This window comes from Embiotoca jacksoni, unplaced genomic scaffold, assembly GCF_022577435.1.
Source record: "Embiotoca jacksoni isolate LCO1_2020_lvr unplaced genomic scaffold, fEmbJac1.0.p SCAF_6, whole genome shotgun sequence".
Lineage (NCBI taxonomy): Eukaryota > Metazoa > Chordata > Actinopteri > Embiotocidae > Embiotoca > Embiotoca jacksoni.
In genome coordinates, this window is record NW_027185414.1 from 14,992,434 (window position 1) to 15,016,783 (window position 24,350).

Below are 24,350 nucleotides of genomic sequence, written 5' to 3' on the forward strand. Positions count from 1 at the left end.
CTCGCTCCCAGTACTCGAGAGCCGGGAAGAGGGAGAAGCTCAACTCAGCCCCCGCGCTGGTTCTCCAGGACTTACGAAAGCCAAGCGAGATACATAAGACAGTGTTGTTGACTGAGATACTGTATATGCAACAAAAAAGAGCAGACTGTCACTGCTTTTTGAGGAACACTGGAGCCATTCACAGGTAGGACCTGAATTCTGTACTTTAAGTAAGGCAGTTATCATCACAGTAGTATATTCTGCTGAGGCCGGTATGGAGGAGGAGCCTGACCTAGTGAAAGATATCTAGAGTGACTATTATTACTTGCTGCTGCTCTTCTCTGCAGTCTGGGAAGGAATACTGGAAAGTGCAGTGGTTACCATCAATTATTTATTAGGCCGTTTGTGCTTGTCAGTCTGATTAGCATTAGTGTAATCACTGCTCTTCAGGGGAAAGGAAGGCTGCTCTCTCTCATCTGAAGGTAATCTTTCCATTTTCAGTGTCTCATCTTGACCGGACAGCTCTTGCATAGCATCTGCTTTTGTCATCTCCACATATTTCTTCCTTTTCCCCTTCCCCGTGTGTTTCTGTCTGTTGCTGCTTCTCTCTCCCCATCCCCCCCCCACCCCCACCTCATTAATGTGTGTGAGCAAGTTGCTCTCTCCTAGCTTGTATAGAGTGACACCTATGGGTCTGATTAGGCCTCTGCACTCACTGGCAAAACACAAGAGGGGAAGACCGCTAAACAGATGGTGGATCAGTGTGCGTGCGCTGTGTGTGTGTGTGTGTGTGTGTGTGTGTGTGTGTGTGTGCGTGTGCGTGTGTGTGTGTGTCCCTGTGTGCATGTGCATCCGTGTCTCTGTCTGTCTGTCTGTCTGTCTCTGTCTGTGAAAAGCTGGAACAGAGAGCCCATGAACTGTCTTCACTGAGTGACTGGCAGAGCAAAGCTGATATTTATATGCTCAGAACAGATGAGTGTAATCTCTGTGTCGGCAATGGGCTTATTCAGCTTGCATGATTAGATTAATGGAACTGTTTCATATCATTGTATTAGGATTGTTAATGAAGACAATTAATTAGAAGACAACCTTCAGGCTATTGTCCTTTACATCTCTCAGATTTGGGTTAGAAATGGCCTGCTGCCATAGCTTTGAGTGTTTCTCCTAATCTATTTTCAGAGTTAATCTATGGTTACAGTTTTAGTGTCTCTTCCATTTGCATCCTACTCTTAGGCCACTCATGACCTTTCATTAATTATAGTTGGCCCAGCTTTAATCATTCTGTAATACTGTTGTAGATGAGACTAGAAATAGGCAAACCCATTTGCCTTGTAAAGATGTAACGCTGCTCTTGGAATTAAATGTCTGCATTTCTGCATAAATTATGGATGGGGCTCTGTGTCGTGTGTGCTAAAAGTGTCATATATTTGGATTAAACATCTAAATAAAGAGGTATAGAAAACATGAGGAGGAAAAATATCAGCGCACACGTGTACATGTACAGTATGTGTGCAGGACGTTGGGGGTTGGTACGGGGAAGCGGAATAGCATTCAAATGTTGGCTGCCTATCACAGTAATGTTTAAGCACAAGGTGTGTATTAAAGCGTAGGTGGGGAATTAGTCTCACTACAAGTGTCACATAGCTAAGAAATGACACCTTGCCCCGTTTTTAAAGGTGAAAAAATTTACCTAGAGATTATTTTGTAATCTGAGCACCTATGCAGCTGTACAGTATCCTAATTCTCACACAGTTGTGGAGATTTATGCAGGCAGGAGTTAGATGGGATTTTGAGACTCTGCAGCAGATCTCTGGTTTTCTGGAAATGTTTAAGATCCGCCTCAGCAGCACCGGATGGGCTGCACTGGATGGAATTCATAGGTTGCCTTGGAAACATAATAGAAACATGGCTGAAAATAAAAGAATAAAATGTATTTGTGTGCTGGATCTGAGGAGCACTTAAATATGTTTTTTTTTACTGGGAGTCAGTCATCCCTTTTAAATACCTATATTTAAACAGGGCATCAGTGGATCACAGAATTGCCTTTTAACAGTAATGTGTTCCCTCAAAATCCAAACACCTCTCACTCTGCGCAGACAGCTGTTTCCTACAACTGTATCAGCAAGTAGAAATGGAGGGTTCTGCTCCTGTCTTGCTAGTTATACAAAGGTGTATATTCCACTGACTTTGATATTTTTTGGAACAAAATAACCCCTTATGCATTAACTTGCAGTTGTGTCTGAAATAAAACAATATTGTTATGGGAATTAACACCCCTTATGGTTTTGGAGCTGTAGTGTGCATTCAGTCAACCTTAAAGAAAACAATCATTTTAAATATGCTATAAAAATAGCAACAATTATTGTAAATACTCTGAAAGATACAACATTTCTCTTTTAAGCTTCTGCAAAAACAACACACATACACAAAACCATAATTAATAACAATATTTTTCATTAGTAAACATAACTCATTTGCATAAAGCATTTTTATTTACCCAGCAGAACCAGAGATGTTTCTGAATATTTTATTTACATGTAAGAATTGTCATCAGGAAAGGGACCGTGAGAATAGCCACATGGTTCAGATGTATGATTGTTCAACTGTGATAATGACGCATACCAGAGTGGGAGAATGTGATGTTGACAGTATATACAGTGTGTGTGCAATGTTTCATAACTGACGGCGTAAACAGTGAGTGTTGGGGATAATGTAACGCCATAAAAGCGGTTTTAGCTGTGCGTAGTCATGTGGTGAGCTAAGATTGGATGTGTGATGACTGCAGGGCTGAATACTTGAACAGGATATTTCAGTGGCTGTTGTAGCTTTGTCAATACATCAATAGCTCATAGAGTAGAGACCTAAGCATGAAAGCATTTTCAAAAGAGCATTTAAGTACATTTGCTGAGAATTAGCTGACTTGTGTAATAACTGGTAGGGCCTATTGACTGCGGCCTAGTTTACTGTTGTCAAATCAATGCTATTGCATGCAAGTCCCACTACTTTTAAACAAACTTAACAGGCAAAAGGGATGTTCAGGGGGCACTGGAGGGAAATAAACAAGATTGATGCCCTTTTTATTATCTGTTTTTGCTATCTTTTCCTCTGTGTGTTACTTACAAATGGCGTTATTGGATATCCATTGTTTGGACTTCGATGCTCCTAAATGGCCTGATATATCGAGCTGAGGCTTTTAAGGTGGTTACAGGGGATTTCTGCCTTTGACTTGGCATAAAAATAAAATGAATTGTGGCTCTGAAAGTTTTAAATATTTATGATTTTTTTTTTTTTTTTTTTTTTTTTTTTTTTTTGCCATATTAGGATAGCAGAAGTGAAATGAGGTTTGTATTGGTAAGTAGCCTAACAGATTGCAGCAGGGGACAGTAAAGTGTGTGTGAGTGTCGTGTGAGAAAGAGAATGGGGGCTTGTCTAATATCAGGTCCCTCTCTTGAAGGATACTGCTCACACAATTATTTTTCCATCTGCCCAGCTCAGGCCACATGTGTGCTTTTTTCCACAGTTTTATGTTCATATTTAAAAGAGGAAACCATATTTGTGTCATGGTTTTCAATACATGGATACAATATAATAATAACAAGAAGAAGAAGGAATATTTGCCATTTCGCTCTCCTTTTAATTCAACACTGATTTTATAATTCAAGTCTAAATAAATTTCACAGTAATGATCAGACAGCACAGGACAGAAAGCAGAGAGCAGATGCTGCCCTCTTTGTCTGCTAGCCTTGCAACTGTGTGTCAGCAAATGTAATTGTTGCAAGCTCCTATAGAAAAAAACGCTGCCGTCCCTTTAAGTGCTTCCACCAATTCTGATGGCGTGGTGATTTACATATCCCGTTCTCCCTCCCCCTTCAGGAGAGCTGAGCGAGGATGTGGAGGCTGCTAGTGAGACCACCACAGACCAGGAGGACCAAACCAAAGACAGAGAAAGTGGGGGGGAGAAGGAGCTCCCCAAAGGGACAGGTAAGGCCAATATTTACCCCCATATTTAGGGAATACTATTCACAGGAGTCATGTGCCCATGCAGCTGAAAGGTGCTGGACAACAGGCCTTTTGTCTAATTAGATTAAACATATTTAAACATAGTGTGGAGAGCCTTTTTAAACATTAAACACACACTCTCAAAACTCCATAACCTAGTTTTCAAAGGCTACTCTTTCATGCTGCATGCATCCAGGCATTAAATCTCATCAGATACAGTTAGGATAAGGTGTCAATTTAGGTAATATGCTCAGGTGACATGTGACCCATGTTTTGTGTATGAATAATGGGTAATGTGAAGAGCAGGGCCTGTATGTGTAATTCCAACTGTACCATGTGTACAGGCACATGTGATGGCACTGCCCCCTTCACAACTTTGCTGTACACACACAACACAGACAACACTTCCCTGAGGCCCTCTTTATTGATAGGTGAAGGTGGTGACTCCCGAGTAGGGGGTTGAGCTTAGTAGATGGGGAGGAGCTTTAGGCCAAAACAATCTGTGGTCACAGGTCTGCAGCATTTCTTGAAAACAATCTTTGAACATTTTAGGTTCTAATTTGATTTTTTTTTTTTTTTTCAAATTAGGGGATACCGGAAGAATGCTTTTGTGGATTTTCTTTTTCTGCTTGTTTGGGCAATTGATTATCAAAGTGATAATAACTACATGACATAGACCCAGTTTAAACATTGGACCCTAAACTTTGCATGGCATTTAAATGTTGCTATAGTTGTGGACTATGTGGAAGTTCCCATATTATTTGAACTGAAGGCCTGTTTACAGTGAAAGATGACAGGACTCATAGCAGAAATAGTTGAGGTTATCATAGCAGTTGTGATTCTATTGTAGGTGGTACTGCAACTAGAATAATTACTTAAGCAAGAGACATATTTGTGCCCGTAATAAAAGCAGCACTGTAGGTTCTAAATTGTGTGGAGCCATTGGTGAACAAAAAAAAGTTTTTTCCCAGTTTTGAGAGAGATGTGAAAATGAATGAAACATGGTCTCAAGCACACATTTAATGACAAACAAATTTGGTTTAAAACTAGATTCTATACTGTGCACTGAATGTGCATCACTGCGTCTAATATATAAAACTTTGTTTACTGATTGTATTCAGATTACTGAAGCAGTGTAAATGAAATATGGTTTCATTATTCTTTTTATGCACAATTTGCTTTGCATGCTGGTGTTAGAAAAACAATGCTGGCAGTTAAGACATCTCTTATTCAATAGAAGAGATTCCTGATAATGATGACATTGAACAGTAACAGGCTTGGATAGCTGCTTTTCACTTGTCTAACTTCTTGTGTTACTGCAGGATGTTTTGATATACACTAGTCAGGTTAAAAGCTGGAAAACAATTCAGACCTTTTGCATACCTAAGTTTTTATAAAGTGCAGGGGGAAAAAAAAACTTCATCACAGTGTTTGAAGCCCAGCCTTTGTAAAATGTCTTTGATATTCGAACTTCTATTTTAAATGAGGCTGAGTTGTTTGTGCTCTTTGAAAGGGCGACACTCTTCTTTGATGGAAGAAATAATGATATGCATGCCTGACTGAATATGGCTAAAAGTATGTTTTAGCACATCAAAATAAAGCACTTTAAAAAGCATTAAAATGAGCTGGCCGATTAATAATTCACTCATACCTGTGGTGCACAGGAAGACGACTCCTCGCATTAGGATTCCTCCTTTTTGAAAGGCATGCAATTTGATACAAGCATATTCAGTTCCTTTCCTCCCCTCTGTCAGTCGCTAATCACCAAATAAGTGTGTTTCTGTGTTTTCACAAAGGAAATATGTGCTTGCATATGAAAAATTTACAGCTTCCCAGCAGCTTATTAGAAACGCTTAGTTAAAAATAGCATTGCATTAGGGAACCAGGTCTGAGGTTCTGTTTGATGTCAGTGAAAAGGTGGGTGGGTAGGTTGGGGTGGTGGGTTCAAGGCTGTGTTGTCAGCGAAAGGTAGACAGCTGTAGTTTAATGGAAGGGTCTCTTTTTGTGCTTCAAACTTTTTGTGATTGATGAATACAATGCCCATTCAAAGCGAGTGCATCTTGTAGGGGAAAAGCAAGGAAGACCTCACAATGCATTTGGTAAACAGAGGAGCACTTGTTTGGGCTGGTGATTGTTTGAAAATGTTGTGCAGTAGATACACAGATGGTGTGTATGTTAAAATATGGTGTATGAGCATCTTGGCCAACCTGTTATTTATATGAAAGGTGCTCAGTCTTCCACTGTCTGGGGCTGAGCTGTTTCTAAGGTCCGTCATTAGAACTACTGAAGTATTTCTTCTCATCGTTGTCATGTAGCTGTTGGAACAGAGCAAAACATTGTTCCTTTACAAATGACAGTCACTGTCAAACAGACGGCATTAGTGAACACAGAAAAAAGGCTTTCTCCTTTTTAAAGCCACTGTCAATCTCATTTTCTCTTTCTTGTTCCTCAGCTCCTCAGTATTCATTAAAATCATTTAGAGGTACATCAGAAGCCTTTGTAAAATGCATATGTATTCGGCATGTCATCTCTTGAAAGATGCCTTCATTATTCTGTTGTTTTTTATTTATCTCAGAGATGATACATGTAAAGGCATCCAGGTATATGTAAATGTCATATGCTTCCAACACTGCACACAATATGCAGTGCAGCTTTTGGTGATTATATAGTATATTATCATAAGTATATAACCAGACATAAGACAAAATTATAAATGGAATACTAAAATCGTAATATATTTGGACATTGATGAGTAATTCAAAGGGTCAGTTTTAATGCTAGGTATGAAATATGTATAAATGGATAGCCATGAGCCTCTTTCCTCTCTCCTCACACTTTTTCACCTCGCTGATACAGCACTGGCTAAAGGGAAGAGCTTCTGCACAGGAACGGGATCCTTACCTTCATTAAAGCAGGTGGTGTATTTATGCAGCTGAATGTATGGGAATGCAGCAAGAGAGCTAGGCAGGAGGGTGGTGAGTGTCGGGGAGAGAGGAAGGCGAAGAGAGCAGAAAGTGGAAGAGGAGGAAAGAGGGAGGATTGTTAATACACCTGCAGACTTGGACACAATGTGATCTGACATATTTTACATAAATGTATGGGACAGGTTGGGTAGAGGGGTGATCGGGGTCGTTGAGTAGAGGAAGAGAAAAATATAGTCTCAATTCCGGCATTGGAAGGAAGGTAGTCCTCTGAATTTGAACTTGATAAATAATTATTTTCATACCTTTCCTTACATTCAATTTATGAAAGCTGGAGCGGTGGAGGCTAGCGAAGAAAAAAATATATTTCAACCTGGGTCATTCTCAGACCTGTAACACCTCAGAGACCAGACAGACTTGTTAATAGACAAAAACAAATGACAGTGAATGGTAAACAGGGAACACAGGGACACACACTGAATACAGTATTTCACTGTCATTTTGTAGCTCACAATTTAAAAAATCATGGCTAATTCAGATAATCTAATGACCGTTTTAAATGTGCTTTAAGATATTTCAATAAAACATGTCCACATGCCTGGTTAACCACATATACAGCATTAAGTTGTCCTTTTACATTTAAATAAGTTGTATCTGTTAAATGCAATTTGTGAATCTATGTATACTTGTATACTTCAAATTCAGTTTCTCTGTGTTACTGTTGTTAAACCAAGTGTGTAGGAGTATTTTGACATTGTTTTGTGGAACACCAATTAAAGGTGACATGCAGGTTTTAATTTAGCATTCAATTAACTGCTAAACACAGTTTTCACACTGCTGTGTACAAATAGTTCTGATATTTTTGTAGTTCATCATACCTTAAAAACTGTTTTTAGTTTTTGTCTTAATAAATACAATTTAAATAGCTGAAATCACATTTATAAACAATTAAAATCTTGTGCATTTTAGACTGATGAACCACAGCAGATTCAAAGCATACACTGTAGACTTGTAAGAACCTGTTTGTAATAAGATAGGAGCACATTTTGCTGAAACTCTACATTTCCTTATATATCCTTTCTCTGCAGGATGGGCCAAACCTCTGCTTTGTTTATTTTTCTTAATATGCTTCCACAGGAGGTTTTCACACAGATGTGTGAGATAATACACAAGATAACTATTTTCTATTAAACTGTGACACTAAACCTGTGAAATGGTCTAAACAAAGACTGAGCAGCTGGATGCGTGCGCGCACCTGTGTGTGAGTTTTCGGCTTCAGATGCACCTGTTTTTATGTAAATATGCCACAGCATGTATGTGTGTGTGTGTGCGTCAGAGAAGCAGATGTGGTGTTGCACACCGCAGCTGCTGCATTTAATCTGTATAATGAACATGATGATTAGCATCCCCTAGACGCAGCACTGTGGCATTGCAGTCAGCTCATTTTTTTTTTTTATTGTGCTCTATATTGTGCTGCTACATTCTCGTGTTACTCATTCAGAAACAGACATACCAAATGTTATGAATTGTTCTCTATATGACAGTGCAGAAACATAGATTTAATATTAGCTAAGGTTAAAAGTTTAAATTGCATGGTTATGGTTCGTTACAATCAAATTATTCAAGTTTATGTTATTGTCAGTCTAAACTGGGGGACATTCAGTGCAGTGGTGATTTGTTATTGCTTTTAAACCCTAAGTAGTATGAGAAATCAGGAGACAGAGCAGTGAAAATGTTTACATATTCATATCACGTCCTTTCAGTGTTTGCCATCCCTCAAATTATAATTCCTTTTGTCTTTGAAGATAATAGGCCATAAATTGTCCTTGTTTGTGAGCCACCTCCCTGAAAGCTCGGTGTTTATGAGTTTTACCACAGGGTGTTTAATAGCCAAGCACCAGTGCTGTGTCCTGTAAAGGTGAACAACTTGTCATCCTGTTGTTCACTGGCCCGCAGAGATTAATAGCACCTCTGCTAATTATTATCTCCTTTCAATTTAGGCTACATAACACACTCTATTTTAAGTCCCTTTGACACTGTACATTTCTGTGTTTTGTTCTATAAAAGAAGTTTTAGAAATATTTAGAAATTATTTCATATGTAGCTCCAGTATCAGGTTTGTAGTTGAAGGTTTCTTCGTTCTTTTTTTTTTTTTTTTTTTTTTTTTTTTTTATTAATGCAGAATAATTACCTTAGAAATGTAAGATGAAATGGAACACTGCCCCTTTATTGCTCTGGGCTCTGACACAGGCTGTAAATGAACAACCTGCATAGAAATGGGAAAAGGAAGAGACAATATTCAAGTGTTGTTAGCATAGCACTGAAAGAAAATGACTTGTAGCACTGGGGGAGTTGAATCATCTCCATATTAATAGCCAACTTGCAGAGGGAATACAGGTGAGGATTTTCCGGTGCAAGAAGCAGAGGGGTGTCAGAAGGTCTCAGAACTGTGAAGGTGAAAGGTTTTAGGGAGTTGGGGATCAGAAGATACACTTTGCAGAAAGTGTACCACGGGGGATAGGTTTCTGTAAGCAGTGGAATTGTCGACTGATCTTAAGTTTGATTGGCAGACTGGCTGTTCTGGGCAAAGTGACAGTAAAGTTATGCAGCCTCGCTGGCACGGACAGAATGGATGATAGGTTGTGTTTTTTACAACTGAGGCCTAAAGCTGCCACGGCGAGACAGGAACTGTGGTAATGAGGGAGGGGAGGCTCTACAGATGACGAAGACCTCATCTCGGTCAGTGGGAGGGGAATTCCCCTCCAAAACACTTCAAATCTCTTTCCCATCTGCGCATCCTTACACAGTGTTTACTGTAACTTGCGTGTCAGAATATGGATAACCTTTCCCAAGGACAAAAGTTAATGGCAGCTATGATTGCTGTCCTGCAAGATTTCAGTGGCAGATGACCCGTTGTAGTTAATTCAGTGCGTGCTGTGTCAGTCACTCTGTCCAGCAGCCATCTTTTTTTCCCCTTGAAAGCACAACAAGGCTGTGATTGTTCCAGAGACCGGTGCAGTGTGCTGACAGCCCCTTTGCTGCTTGAATAATACTGTCCAGCTATGGGGGAGAGACAAGGTGCCAAAGTCCAATTCACTTACGGGACTCGACAGCACAAAAGCCTCTGGTTTACGGAAAAGGGGCATGAATTAATAATCACCTAATTGACTCTTAGGTTTTTTTTTCTCCTCTGCTGCTCTTGTCTTTTGTGCCTTCAAACAAAAGGCCACCCTATGTATCTGTCAGATGATGTTTAGTGTGGATGGGGGCTCAGTGTCTGAAGACCAAGCAGAAGAGTTCAGGGTAACAGGCAGGCTCCTGACAGACCTCACTGACAGAAGGGGACCCCGTTGTCATCTCTGTGGAGGACTGTGTGTGAATGTGATAGGCGTTGCTAATCTAACCAACTACTGAGGTTTAAATACATGCATATACTCTACTTCTAGGTCTTTTAAACACTTTTTTTTTTTTTTAATTTTAATTTCCACTACAGTCAAACGGGGCCCGGTGATGAAAATGTAACTTCAAGAGAAACTTTCCACAAAGATGGCAATATTATGTCCATCCATCCATCCATCCATCCATCATCACCTATACCCGCTTTATCCTGAATAGGGTCACGGGGGGCTGGAGCCTATCCCAGCTCACTTAGGGTGAATATTATGTATTAAAGGGAAAACAACAGGAACTCCTCCTTTTTTTTTCTTTTTTATATTCAAATTTTCACTACTTTTTGCAACTATTTTTTTTTTTTTGCGCTTTTACCCCCACCAGTATAACATCAGATGGCAAAACTACCTCTAATTGTTGTCAGCTACTTTTGACATCCATAGCATTTCTCACCAGGGACTGTTCTTTTCTGTTCTTTCTTGACAGCACTTTTTTCCCCCCGTAATAGTCGTATACCTGTTCCATCAGGACACAATGTTTCGGTCGTTGGTTCTGATCACCTGTTCATATTGTAGGTTTGTGTGTCACATGTGGACGCATGTATGCTTGGACAACAGTGTCCAATCTGCCGTGTTAGACTGTACATAATGACAGTCTCTATTTCATTCCTAGCTTTTCAAAGTTTGTCATTTTTTTCATCACCCTTGACAAGGAAAAAATAGGATACAGTAGTTGGATATTAGTCATGGTGTTGGTGATGGTGTTGGAGTGTACTGCTCTTAAGAGAACACCATTGATCAGATTTACGGAGTACTAATTGGCCGTGACGAGAGAGACTGCATCAGAGTAAGCCTCCCCAGCCCTCCATCTGCCCTCCTCTTTCACACTTTCTCTCTCACACACACGCACACACACGCACGCACACACACACACACACACACACACACACACACCAAAATAAAGCACCTGAGCCAGAGAGCAGGACTGGGCCTTTCTACAGCAGATCTCCCGCGCATTAGCATAAACAGCCACTTGTTTCACCTCTCTAATGGTAATTGAGCATTTGTAGAAGTGGAATATACTTGTAATCAGTTATGTTTATCCTCTTAATCATGAGGCTGATAGGATGCTTGATACTTAATCCATGCTTACTTTCTATACTGTATGTATGCTTTCTATAGCTGAGAGTTAACTACTCTTATGACCACATGAAAATTGTTAGTGAAAAAAATTAAGTAATTCCCAGTAAATTGCAATTACACTTATTTGTGATGTATTTGCTGGTTTATTTGTTTCTTTCTCTGCTCTTGTCACATTGCTTGGAGAAAAGTTATCCCTCCTGACCTTGTAGCTGTGGAAATGATGTTCAAGGAGCTGCCTATTCTTGTAATGACCTATTGAAGGAGAGGAGAAAGGTCTACGTGCAGATATTATGTTTCCTAACTATGATGCACAAGGCAGTCATGAAAGGTATTATCATTAATACTTTGGGCCCAAAAAGATCCGATTGTTGAAACGTGACCACAGATGACCGTTCTTGTTTTCTTCAAGAGATGAGTTCAGGGGAAGTAGGAGTGGACTGAAGTGGAGTTGGGGAGGAATTGGTGAGGACAGTGCCATGACTGAGAGGTTAATGTCAGGGAATGGGAGGTTCCTTTTGTTTAACATTCCCTTTGTTTATTGGCGGATGTGTTTAATAGGATTGACTGTGACTGGACCCTAATAGGGCCTCACTGGCTGATCCCGGTGTCTCTGGGAGATCTTGCAGGCTGCTTTGTCCAAAGCCAGGTCCCCCACTGGGTAATCAGCTCAACTGCCCTCGTCCTGATTGGAGCTGACATTTTAATGTCTGGAGCAGGAGCGTGGTCAGCCCTGCTTAACCTGACCCCCTGCCAAACCACCCCTCCTTCACCAGTGCCCTCTGTTCTCAATTTGCCCTTCCAGGACTGTACAAATCAGGCCAAATTTAACTCTTTATGGGCTTGTTAGGGGTTGGTAAGACACCTCCTTAAGTTTCACAGTGAATTTTTTCCGCTGGTGAAAAAGCGTGGTGCAACTGCAGCTCCTCCATACAGGCTCTATGTGGATTTAGCTCCTCTGTGAACCCACGCTTAACTGCTCGACAACTGTTAGACCTCTCTGTGTGCCACCTCCAGTTTCTCCTTTCCTTTATCGAGTGGAGTCGTTTTAAAGGGGCTTTTTGGAGCTCTTCTGCGAGGCCTTGCTCTGCAGCTGTGGAAAGAAAGACGTGTTATTTTGTCAATATTATCGTTGTTTGCATTGAACGGATTAGCCATCTGATTCGATGCACGAAACACTTCAAGTAACATTATAGAACGGAAAAGATTGGCCTCCACCTGACGATGACTTTAGCCCCTTTTTTTTTTTTTTTTTTTTTTTTTATAGATTACCACAGACCGAGCACGAAAGCACAGTTGTATCCGAATATGCTTGCGTATGACTAGTCATCAGTCTGATGCCAACATTGAGCCCCATGGCATGTTTTTACATCTTGAAAATCTCAGAGTTAAATGAAAGCTTGTTGTCTTGTGCAACCCGCCTTAGGGAGGGATCGAGATGTGCTCAGGGGTTTCAGAAAAGGTTCTCTCATCTCACTGTCCTATTTCTTTCACTTTGTCACAGACCACTAGCACAAAACTCCAACACACTGAAGTTGTCTGGTAAGAGAAATGCAAAACATTTCACTGGCATTCACCTTCTTACGGAAACAAAGAGCTGAACATTTTTCCAAGCTGGGTCAAACTGAGAGCGCTGCCTCATAAAAATATTTCTGTTTTGATTCCTTAAAAACTGCCGGATCACTCTTTTGAAATACATTTTCATGAGGCAGAACTGTGACTATTGGTGAAGTATGTAAAAATGTAATGTGTCTTACAAAATCAGAATCACTGTGCGAGTAAAAAAATGTCCGCTATAGCTGTTCACTATCGGCTATAGATTGAAAATACTGTGCATTATTTTACATTTGAGCATCATGTGTATGTGACACATGAATAGCCCAAAACTGAAAAGTTTTAAAAAGTTAAAACAAGGTATATTTCAAGTAGTTTGACACTGATGTGGATCTCTTTACCCTTCTGACTGTATGATGAGGTCGCAGGACGTTTGTGTAACTTGTCTCAAGTTTAGAAACTCACTTGGACTGAAAATATGAGGTAGTGTGAAACCTAAATCTGCACCCTGTGGCAGACTAATGTTTTTATTAGCGTTTATGGTGTTGTATGATATCCTGACAAGCTAACATTAAAAGAGACAGGCCATCAGAGGACTTTGGCTGAGTGCCCCTCTGCTGCAGCAGCATGGGTTTTGTTTCTTTTTTTATGCGAAGACATGAGGTGGATAACAACACTTGCTCTGCCCAATTCCCATTAAATGCACTTATATCACATTTAAGAAAGACATTCCAAAGCCCTTTATCCACAGTGTTATTGATTGACCTGCTCCCAGGCTGCCAAGTCCTCACCTTGTCTTGACATGTCTGCTCTCTGCTCTTTATCCCTCCCTGTTTGCGTGTGACTGTGTCTGCGTGAATGTGCGTATGTTCAGCTTTGTCTGGCCACTTGGAACGGCACCAGTCAGGGTCCCCAATTCCCTCCAAAAGGCCCTCTTCGCGGTCAGAGACCTCAGAGAGCCCGCTCTCCTCAAAGCGTCCCAGGACAGCTGAGAAGGGCGCTACGGAGCAGGTGAGAGTTTCACACCACAGAATTTTGTTAACATTAATGCCCTCAGATGTTCATAACTCTTAATTAGGAGTTTCTTGCAAAAAGTTATCTCATCCTCAATTACCAAGCCATCATTAAAAGTCTGCAACTTACATATCAATTTTAAAAAAAAAAAAGAAAAAAAAAATACACTAATTATTTTCAGTTATTTACATAGTTTGAATTTTTTTTTTCAAATCTACTCAAAACTATTTTAGCCCCTGTGCTTTAGTTGCACTGCTAATTGTGTATAAGGTGGAAAATCAATATAGTATTTGACAGATGAGAGCACTTTGAAGTGGGTGCTAAGACTCAGTGGTGCTCAGTATTACACATTCATCTGTGATCAGAGGGATCTGCCTGCTTGAGGGAAGGGGGTCCCACTCTTTCCCCTGGTCTACAGCTTCTCTTCATGCAGGCCCACCATGCTCAGCGCACCCATTTCACCCCATTAACCCCTTTTGTGGATCTGCTTTCCCTCCTCTCTCTTTCTTTGTTCCTGTCTCTACCTTCACCCAGATGTACCAGTGCCCCTACTGCAAGTTTACCAACACGGACCTGAATCGCCTCAGAATGCACGTGATGACGCAGCACTCTGTCCAGCCCATGTTACGCTGCCCATTATGCCAGGACATGCTCAACAACAAGATCCACCTGCAGTTCCACCTCACACACCTCCACAGTGTGGCGCCTGACTGTGTTGATAAGCTTATTGCCACAGTAAGTCCTGTCTTGTGTGTATTTTGCATGTGATTGGGCACAGGCTGGCTGCCAAAGTTAGTGATTCATTTTTGTATTTCTCTGTAAGAAATGCTTTTTAATTTTTGTTCTTTACCAATCTGCATATTTCAAGGTAACCTGAAGTTGGCCTTTATTTTATTGGAGTGGTTTGTATTAGTTTGGCATAGCAATTGCACATTTTTTATTCTGGTTATCAACTGCCACAGAAATAGAATACATACGTATTTAATTTGAAGAAAGCACTGGTGGAAAATGGGTAAATGAACAAATGGCTTTGACCCCTGTGCAAGCTATATTTTATATATAGCACCTATTCAAGTTTTGATTCCAGTTTCTCCACACAGTCTCATGTCTTATAGTGTTAGTATCCTGCTGAAAAAAAAGCTGTTAATTGTGAAATGACTGCAAGCAGTCCCACTGGCTTGTTGGAAATGATTAGACCTTTTAAGATGCACATTTTTTTCTCTCTTTTTTTCATTGTCTTATTGCACCCATCATTACAGAGCCTTTTCCAGCTCTCATCTAATCACAGTCATTTGGGGAGGAGAATTCTTAATCTGTTTTTGTATTTTCTTAATGATTTCAAGATGAGCAGGTCTCTTAGGTTCATTTATTTCTTTACTGGCATTATTGCCTAGTCTATGATCACCTGTGTGCTAGTCAAAACAAAGCCTTTTATGATGAATGTTAAAGTGATTGTGACATTTTATGAACAGTTACTCCACTTTGTGAAATTCCACTAAAAGCAACGGAGATGTTATTCACTACCAATCAGTAGTCAGAGCCAATCAAATCTTATAAAATATAAATATAAAAATGCTTATAGTCTAAGTAGAAAGTAAAAGTGTTTAAAACTACCAATGTGCAGCTCCCATTGTACAGTAAATAAGATGCAAAATGTGCAGTGTTTGTAGCATGAGTCATGTGATCGTTTACTCTCAAGTTAGATTTATATCTGCTGCAGTGCACTGGTACACCCTTTTCTACCGAGAGAGAAAACTTCCCTAGCTTCCGTTAATGCTCATCATGGGGAAATACAATTTTATATTCCCCGTTTTCTTGTAAATCACTGAGCAAATCTTTGTTCTGTTCTATTCTGTGAAGCTTAAATAGCTTGCTGGACAATCACCGAATAAAACATTGCTCTGTCTGCTGCCTAACCATCTTCATCCCCCATCCAGAAAGTAAATGGCAAGCACATTAGTATGGTAGATGGCAATATTTATTTCTTTTATAGAGGTAGTAATGTACTGAAGCACTACAAGAGGAGATAGAACAGAGGTAATATAACACACATTAAAGCTAGCACCTTTTTATAACTGGTGAATGCAGATGGAAAGGTACTTTATCCTTTTCACATGTCTTCGGAGAGGAGCCTAATTAATTCTGAAATAGGTGACTTTTATTTCTTGCCAAGCATGCATAATGATGTGTTCACGCTCCCACCCTTCGTCCCTTCGTCCACCCATTGTCTTTGCACTCCCTCCTTTCCTTTTCTTTCTTTTCCTTTCCACCCCATGATGTCTCTCATTCTTTTGTCTCATACAGCACCTATACAGCATGTATAGTAGAATATATATATATCTTAAATAACACATACTCCTTGAGTCCTCTGTCTCTTATTCTATGTCTCATTTTCTCTGTGTAAGATAGGGGTAATGAAAATAATTGTGCTTCATTAATTCTGAGTCTGGCTGGATGATAGCCATTTTGAACTATGTTTGCCAATTAGGCAGTCCAAATTAAAAGTGACCTTGGGATACTCTGCTCTTTCCTCTAATCGTCTAATGAAGCAGTTGTCTAGAAACTGTCCACTTTGTAATGTAAATCATTGCTTTTTTTTTTGTTTTGTTTTGTTTCAGTGATAGTTGCAATAATTTTCTCTTTATTGAGATAGAGAGGTAACAAAATAATAAAGAAAATAGCTGGATGTCGGGTGAATTTGGGACCAGTCTTATTGTAGAGTGTTGGATTTTGTCATACAGAGTGCGAACTGTTCTACTTAACCTTGAAACCCCTGTTGCTTGAGGGGGATTCTGCTCTATTTGGATTCGGCCCATAGGCTAAGTGACATGCTACAGTACTTTCAACTGTGTTCTCACTGTGCCTATTAGAGGAGTAATTACAAAGCATATGGTACTTATGGTAGATTAACCATAGCATCAAGCGTACAGATCTAACACAGCACTCTCTTACTCCTCATTTATTTCAGGAGCTGAAATGGTCATTTTGATCAGATTTGGTAATTTGTGATTATTATGAATTGATCATGTTAATGTGTGTACACCAATTTCTATACTTGTGGTTCTTGGTTCTTGATGTACAGTGGAGGTGACTTAGACTCTTGGCCCACCGGAATGCATTGCATAAGATATTTTCTCCTTTCATCTCCATTATGCGAGACATCTTTTTTTGATGTTACTTGAAAGGACTACCAATAAATCTTTAGGCTAAGAGTGAAGGGTGAAAAGTACCATAATATTGAGGTTCAGCTGCAAAACAGAAGGGGAAAGAGGAGGGGAGGTATAAATTGAAATGCAACATGTAGACTGAAGCTGATTACTCTGTTTGTAAAGTTAATTAAAGGACGGTGAAAAAGACAAAGCTCCATCTCCTAATTACCCACTTTCAGCCAATTATTATTGTTAAAAAAAAATGTTGACGAGCGATTTTCATGAATTATCAGGCTTTGGGAGTGAAGAGAAGCTATCAGAGAGAGAAATAGGAGGCAAGTTTAGGGAGCGCAACAGGAATAGACAGAGATTGCTACTTTTAATCATGATTGACTCTAACTGTGAGAGCTGAAAAAACCTTGGTTCCTCTCTTTGCTTTGAAAATTATATTTTTTTTCCCCAAAATGTAAATCTCATACATTTTTATCAGCACCGATATTGTTTTCTTTTGTTTTAATTGATTTATCACAGTCTAATTAAGCAATTCTTATTAAAAGGAATCCTTTTTTTTTTTAGTGAACTGGTATTTACAGTTTTACTATTGAGAATTTGGTAGCTAACTTTGACTCGATTTTTATGTTTAGTGTCTATCTGTCTTCTCAGTAACTACTTTGTGTATCCTCCTGTTTGTGTTTGGAGTTTTCATTGAATTGTTTCAATCAAAAATAACTGTATCACTTCACAAGATTTTTAACACTTAAATTCCTAATGCTTTGTTTTTCCAGGTGACAGCAACTGAAGCACTACCAGCAAGCATGTTCATACCTGTACCAAGTCCAGACAGAGAGTCACAGAGCACCCCTCATGCTACAGCCAACTCTAACTCTGAAGATACAAAGAAGCAAGCTGGTTAGTATCCGAGTCACCTATATGTTCTGTTATAAGAATATTATCACATTGGATAATCTGTCCGACTGTACAATAAATGAGATTTCACTAAATGTGATCACTTTATAGCTGTTTCAATATTAAGTCAGTATTTATTACATAGGCAAGGAATAAAAAAAAAAAAATCATTGTACACAGGGATTGTTTTGATATTTGTCAGAGACAGTTTAATTTAAGACTATGCACCTTTTCATGCTTTAAACTATTTTCACAAAAAGACAATATAAATGATGGTTGGTATTAACAGGCCTTTTAATTAGCCATTGTGTATTCATTTTTTTTTCACCTTTCAAAGAGTACTAACACCATGAACGCTTTATTGTCTTATATTGACATTACTGAAAAAATGTCAATTACATATGTGGAAACCTGATGAATTGCTGTCTTCTTTTGACTTACTTATTCACAGATGCATCAGATGCTGATCCAGAGAAGGGGGTATCACTCCCTACAGAAATAGCTGAAGCTCGCAAGTCACCTCTGGAAGATCAACAATCAGAAAGGGATGATGCCACAGGATTTTTGTGCTGGAAGAAAGGCTGTAATCAAGTGTTCAAGTCCTCAAACTCCCTCCAAATGCACTTCAATGAAGTTCACAACAAAAGGCCCCAGTTGCCTGTTTCAGATCGCCATGTCTACAAGTACCGCTGTAACCAATGCAGCCTGGCCTTCAAGACTGTGGAGAAATTACAACTCCATTCACAGTACCATGTCATCAGAGCAGCCACTATGTGCTGTCTCTGCCAGCGAAGCTTCAGAACACTCCAGGCCTTGAAGAAGCATTTAGAAACGAGCCACCTGGAGCTGAGTGAAGCTGATATCCAGCAGCTATACGGGGGATTGTTGATGAATGGTGACATTATGGTAATGGGGGATCCAAACCTTGGTGAGGAACATGGAAGTCTGGGAGAAGACGACAAAGAGGGAGATGAAAGTGATCCAGAGGAAAAACAAAGTCCAACAGGGAGTGACTCTGGCTCACTGCAGGAAGATTCTGGATCTGAACCTAAACGTGCTTTGCCATTCAGAAAGGGCCCTAACTTTACTATGGAGAAGTTCTTGGATCCATCCCGTCCTTTCAAGTGCACTGTATGCAAAGAGTCTTTCACACAGAAGAACATTCTTCTGGTTCACTATAACTCTGTCTCCCATCTGCACAAGGTGAAGAGGGCTCTTCAGGAGTCCACGACTGGTCAGCCTGAGCCTACTAGCAGCCCTGACAACAAGCCATTCAAGTGCAGCACTTGTAATGTGGCATATAGCCAGAGTTCTACTCTGGAAATCCACATGCGCTCTGTTCTACACCAGACCAAAGCTAGGGCAGCCAAACTTGAAGCAGCAGGCGGGATCACCGGTTCTGCAAGTGCTACTGGTTTAAGTGGTGGTGGGTCCAGCATGAGCACTTCAACATCTAGTCCAAGCCCAGCCAGCAATTCAACTACTAGCTCTACTAACCACAGTTCTGGGTCTCAAACAGTTCACAATATTCTTGGAGGAAACCACATGAACCAGACTCATAGCATTGAGAGCCTGGGGAATTCTTCAGTGAGCTGCCATTCCTCACCATCAGAGAACCATGAAGTAAAAAAGTCTAAATTTACAGAAATTCTCTCTGCTAGGGGGCAACAACAACAACAACAACAACAGCATCAGCAACAACAACAACAACAACAACAACAACAACAACAACAACAACAACAGCAGCAGCAGCAGCAGCTTCAGCAACAACAGCAATTAGCTCAAGCTCAGGCTCAAGCTCAAGCCCAGCTTCAGCAAGAGCTCCAGCAGCAGGCTGCCCTTCTACAATCACAGCTATTCAACCCAGCACTTCTGCAGCACTTCCCAATGACAACTGATGCACTTCTTCCCCTGCAACAGCAGCAGTTGCTGTTTCCTTTCTACATCCCTGGAGCAGAGTTTCAGCTGAACCCAGAGCTCAACCTCAGCAACGCAGCACTTGGTCTAGCAGGATCTTCCTCACTGCTGGAAGATCTAAAAAACTCTGCCCAGCAGAGTTGCTTGCAGCAGCAATTGATGCACCACCACCTTCAGCAGCAACACCAACAGCAACAACAACAACAGCAGCAGCAGCAGCAGCAGCAGCAACAGCAACAGCAGCAGCAGTCTCACTCACAAGTTCAGAGCCAAATGGCACTGCTGCAACAGAGTGCATCTCTCCTCCAGCAGGCTGAAAAAAAACAGAGAGCCTCCTCCTCTCAGAATGAGAAAGATAGAGAAATACAAAGAGACAAAGATACAACTGAAAAAAATGAGGACTATGTCAACAAAGATTCTGTAGACAGCAGAACAAAAGAAAAGAAGGACATTCAGCATATTTCAATTAACATAAACCATGATACTGGCTTACCACCACCAAGGATTGCTTCAGACGCTCGAGGAAATGCAACTAAAGCCCTGCTGGAAAATTTTGGGTTTGAGTTAGTAATTCAGTACAATGAAAATAAACAGAAAGCTCAGAAAAAGACAGCTGGACCTACTGGTTCAAGTGGTCCAGGTGGAATAACAAGAGTGGTGGACCCCATTGAGGGATTAGAGAAACTGGAATGTGAAGCCTGTGGCAAGCTGTTTTCAAACATACTGATTCTAAAGAGTCACCAGGAGCATATCCACCAGGCCTTCTTTCCATTTCGATCCCTTGAGAGATTTGCCAAGGAATACAGAGAGCATTATGATAAACTCTATCCACTGAGACCTCCTACACCAGAGGCTGCTCCGGCTCCTCCACCGCCTCCTCCTCCACCTCCACCTCCTCCACCACCCCAAAGAGCTCCCACACCAAATATTCCTGTCTCTTCTGCCTCTCTCACACCTCCATCAGTACCTCCCCAACAGCCACCACTTACAATGACACAAATAAACATGCCAATGGATATGCCCCTCTTCTCGCCGCTTATGATGCAGCCCATGTCTCTCCAGTCCTTGCCCAGTCAGATGCCTCCCCAGTTATCATCTGTTGAGCCAGGCCTGGCGTCAGACCTGGCACAGCTATATCAACAACAACTTACACCAGCCATGCTACAGCAGCAGCAGAACAAAAGGCCACGGACACGCATCACGGATGACCAGCTTAGGGTCCTGCGACAGTACTTTGACATCAACAATTCACCAAATGAGGAACAGATTAAAGAGATGGCAGACAAGTCAGGGCTACCACAAAAAGTAATAAAGCACTGGTTCAGAAACACCCTTTTTAAAGAACGGCAGCGCAATAAAGATTCGCCGTACAATTTCAATAATCCACCAACAACTACACTAGAAGACACCAAAATTGATTCCAAACCTCCTTCTCCAGAACCTCAGAAACATGATTTATATGGCAGCAAGAGATCATCCAGGACAAGATTTACTGACTACCAGCTGAGAGTTCTGCAAGACTTCTTTGATGCCAATGCTTATCCTAAAGATGATGAATTTGAACAGCTCTCCAACCTTTTGAGCCTCCCCACCCGTGTTATTGTTGTGTGGTTCCAAAATGCTCGCCAAAAGGCGAGGAAGAATTATGAAAACCAGGGTGATGGAGCAAAAGAGGGTGAAAGACGAGAACTGTCAAATGATCGTTACATACGCACATCCAACCTGAACTACCAGTGCAAGAAATGTAGTCTGGTTTTCCAACGTATATTTGATCTAATAAAACACCAAAAGAAGCTGTGTTACAAAGATGAAGATGAGGATGGACAGTATGACAGCCAAAATGAGGATTCACTGGATCTTTCCAATGAATGTTATACTCCCTCTGGGTCTTCCTGTCACACCCCAATGCCCTCCTCTTCAAGCCTCTGCCCCCTTCCACCCTCGACTTCAGCATTCTCACACCTCCCATCCACTGAAAAAGAGGAGGCATCACCAGCAACCACCTCATCCCTCTATGATGAGAAGCCCAAACTGTTACCAGAAATTTCTGCTGACCCACGAGAAAACCAAACCTCTATTAAGCAGGAAGTTGTGCACCAACCCCAGTCTGAGGCACAGCACCATAGACCTCAGAGAGAAGAAAAGATCCAAAATGTTTCTAAGCCCAACAAGCACTCATCACCTTCCTTCTCTCAGCAACAACAGCAGTGTGGTCCCTCAGCCTCTCAGACAAGCCAGGCCTCATCACAAAGCTCTCTCATGAGCCTCAATGCACACCTGACCTCTGCCACACAACAACTGGCACAACAGATGATCCCGTACCAGTGTGAGCAGTGTAAGATTGGCTTCCCCTCCTTTGAGCACTGGCAGGAACACCAGCAATTACACTTCCTCTCTGTGCAAAATCAATTCATCCACCCTCAATTCCTCGACCGTCCAATTGACATGTCTTTCATGCTGTTTGATCCCAGCAATCCTCTCCTGGCAAGTCAGCTACTCTCTGGAGCAATGCCACAGATTCCTAGCAGCTCTGCCACCTCTCCGTCCACCCCTACCTCCACCATGAACTCCCTAAAGAGGAAGTTAGAAGAGAAAGCTAGCACTAGCCCCGGAGAGAACGACAGCACAAATAGCGGAGAAGAGCCACAGAGGGACAAGCGGCTCAGGACCACCATCACACCTGAGCAGCTAGAGATCCTTTATCAGAAGTATTTATTAGATTCAAATCCTACACGGAAAATGCTTGACCACATTGCTCATGAGGTGGGATTAAAGAAGAGAGTAGTGCAAGTCTGGTTCCAGAATACCAGAGCAAGAGAGAGAAAAGGCCAGTTTAGAGCAGTAGGGCCAGCTCAAGCCCATCGGAGGTGCCCTTTTTGTAGAGCTCTTTTTAAAGCAAAAACTGCCCTTGAGGCGCACATTCGCTCTCGTCACTGGCATGAAGCCAAACGTGCTGGATATAACTTAACTCTCGCTGGAATGCTACCAGACCAGGAGAGCATGCAAATAAAAATGGATGCTCTAGAAGCATCGGGTTACTCCCAACTAGCCCCCACTACAAACAGTGATGGACAAAGCTCCTCCATGTCACCAGTTAACAAAGGCATGGATCTGTCTCCCAGGGGTCTGCTGAGCCCTTCATCCATCAAAGTTGAAGGAATGGAAGACTTTGAGAGTGCAACCATGTCCTCTGTGAACCTTAGCTTTGACCCGAACAAACTTGATAACGACGACTGCTCTTCTGTGAATACAGCCATCACAGACACGACCACAGGTGATGAGGCTAATGCTGATAATGACAGCGCTGATGCAAAGCACAGCCACAATATTGGTGATTACCTGTCTAAGTCTGGAGGCTCAGCCGCCATCCTTGAAAATGACGACCAGATGTCCTCAGGGCTGGTAAGCCCTGCAACAAGCTATTATGCTAAGGACTATGACAATGAACATATGATTGACCACAGTGAGACGTCCAGCCTGGCTGACCCCTGCTCACCAAGTCCTGGTGCTTCAGGTACCAGGAGCATTGACAGCGGAGATCGACCTGGGCAAAAGCGCTTCCGAACCCAGATGACTAACCTCCAGTTGAAACTGTTGAAATCTTGTTTTAACGACTACAGGACTCCCACTATGCTGGAATGTGAGGTACTTGGCAATGATATTGGACTTCCAAAGAGAGTGGTTCAGGTGTGGTTCCAAAATGCCCGTGCCAAGGAGAAAAAGGCAAAACTCAACATGGCCAAGCACTTCGGCATAAATCAGACATCCTACGAGGGGCCGAAGACTGAATGCACTTTGTGTGGTGTCAAGTACAGTGCTCGCCTCTCTGTCCGTGATCACATTTTCTCCCAGCAACACATCTCTAAGGTGAAGGATACCATCGGCAGCCAGATCGATAAGGAAAAAGAATACTTCGACCCAGCCACTGTCCGCCAACTTATGGCCCAGCAAGAGATGGACCGCATTAAGAAGGCCAATGAAGTTTTAGGACTGGCACAGCAGCAGGCCATGCAGCAGCAGGGGATGTTTGATAACCCTGCAATGCAGGCTCTGAATCTCCAGTCAGCCTATCCAAATCTGCAAGGCATCCCACCTGTCCTTTTGCCAGGGGTTGGAAGCCCCTCTCTTTCCAGCTTTAACTCATCTAATTCAGGTACGTCGTCATTTGGCATTCATTCTCTGATATACGCTGAAAAGTTTGAATATGTTTTGTTTTAACTAACTAACTAATAAAAATATATATATACATATATATATATATATATATATATATATATATATATACTGTATCAGCCATTACTACAGGAAATATAAAGTAATCATGTATTCAGCACTGAAACAAAATATTTATGGTCTTATCTAACTACCAATCAATCTTCCAC

The 24,350-nt window shown here is 41.3% G+C and overlaps 1 protein-coding gene across 4 annotated transcripts in view; it reads left to right on the forward strand.

Moving 5' to 3' along the window:
- zfhx3b (zinc finger homeobox 3b) overlaps positions 1-24,350 on the forward strand; it is a 207,213-nt gene that overhangs the window by 177,306 nt on the left and 5,557 nt on the right. For all 4 annotated transcript variants that reach the window (XM_069174378.1, XM_069174377.1, XM_069174379.1 and 1 more), the window contains 5 exons: positions 3,853-3,960; positions 13,857-13,993; positions 14,531-14,731; positions 17,931-18,054; positions 18,503-24,121. In XM_069174378.1, coding sequence (XP_069030479.1) covers positions 3,853-3,960; positions 13,857-13,993; positions 14,531-14,731; positions 17,931-18,054; positions 18,503-24,121 — 6,189 coding nt within the window. The remainder of the gene's footprint in view (positions 1-3,852; positions 3,961-13,856; positions 13,994-14,530; positions 14,732-17,930; positions 18,055-18,502; positions 24,122-24,350) is intronic.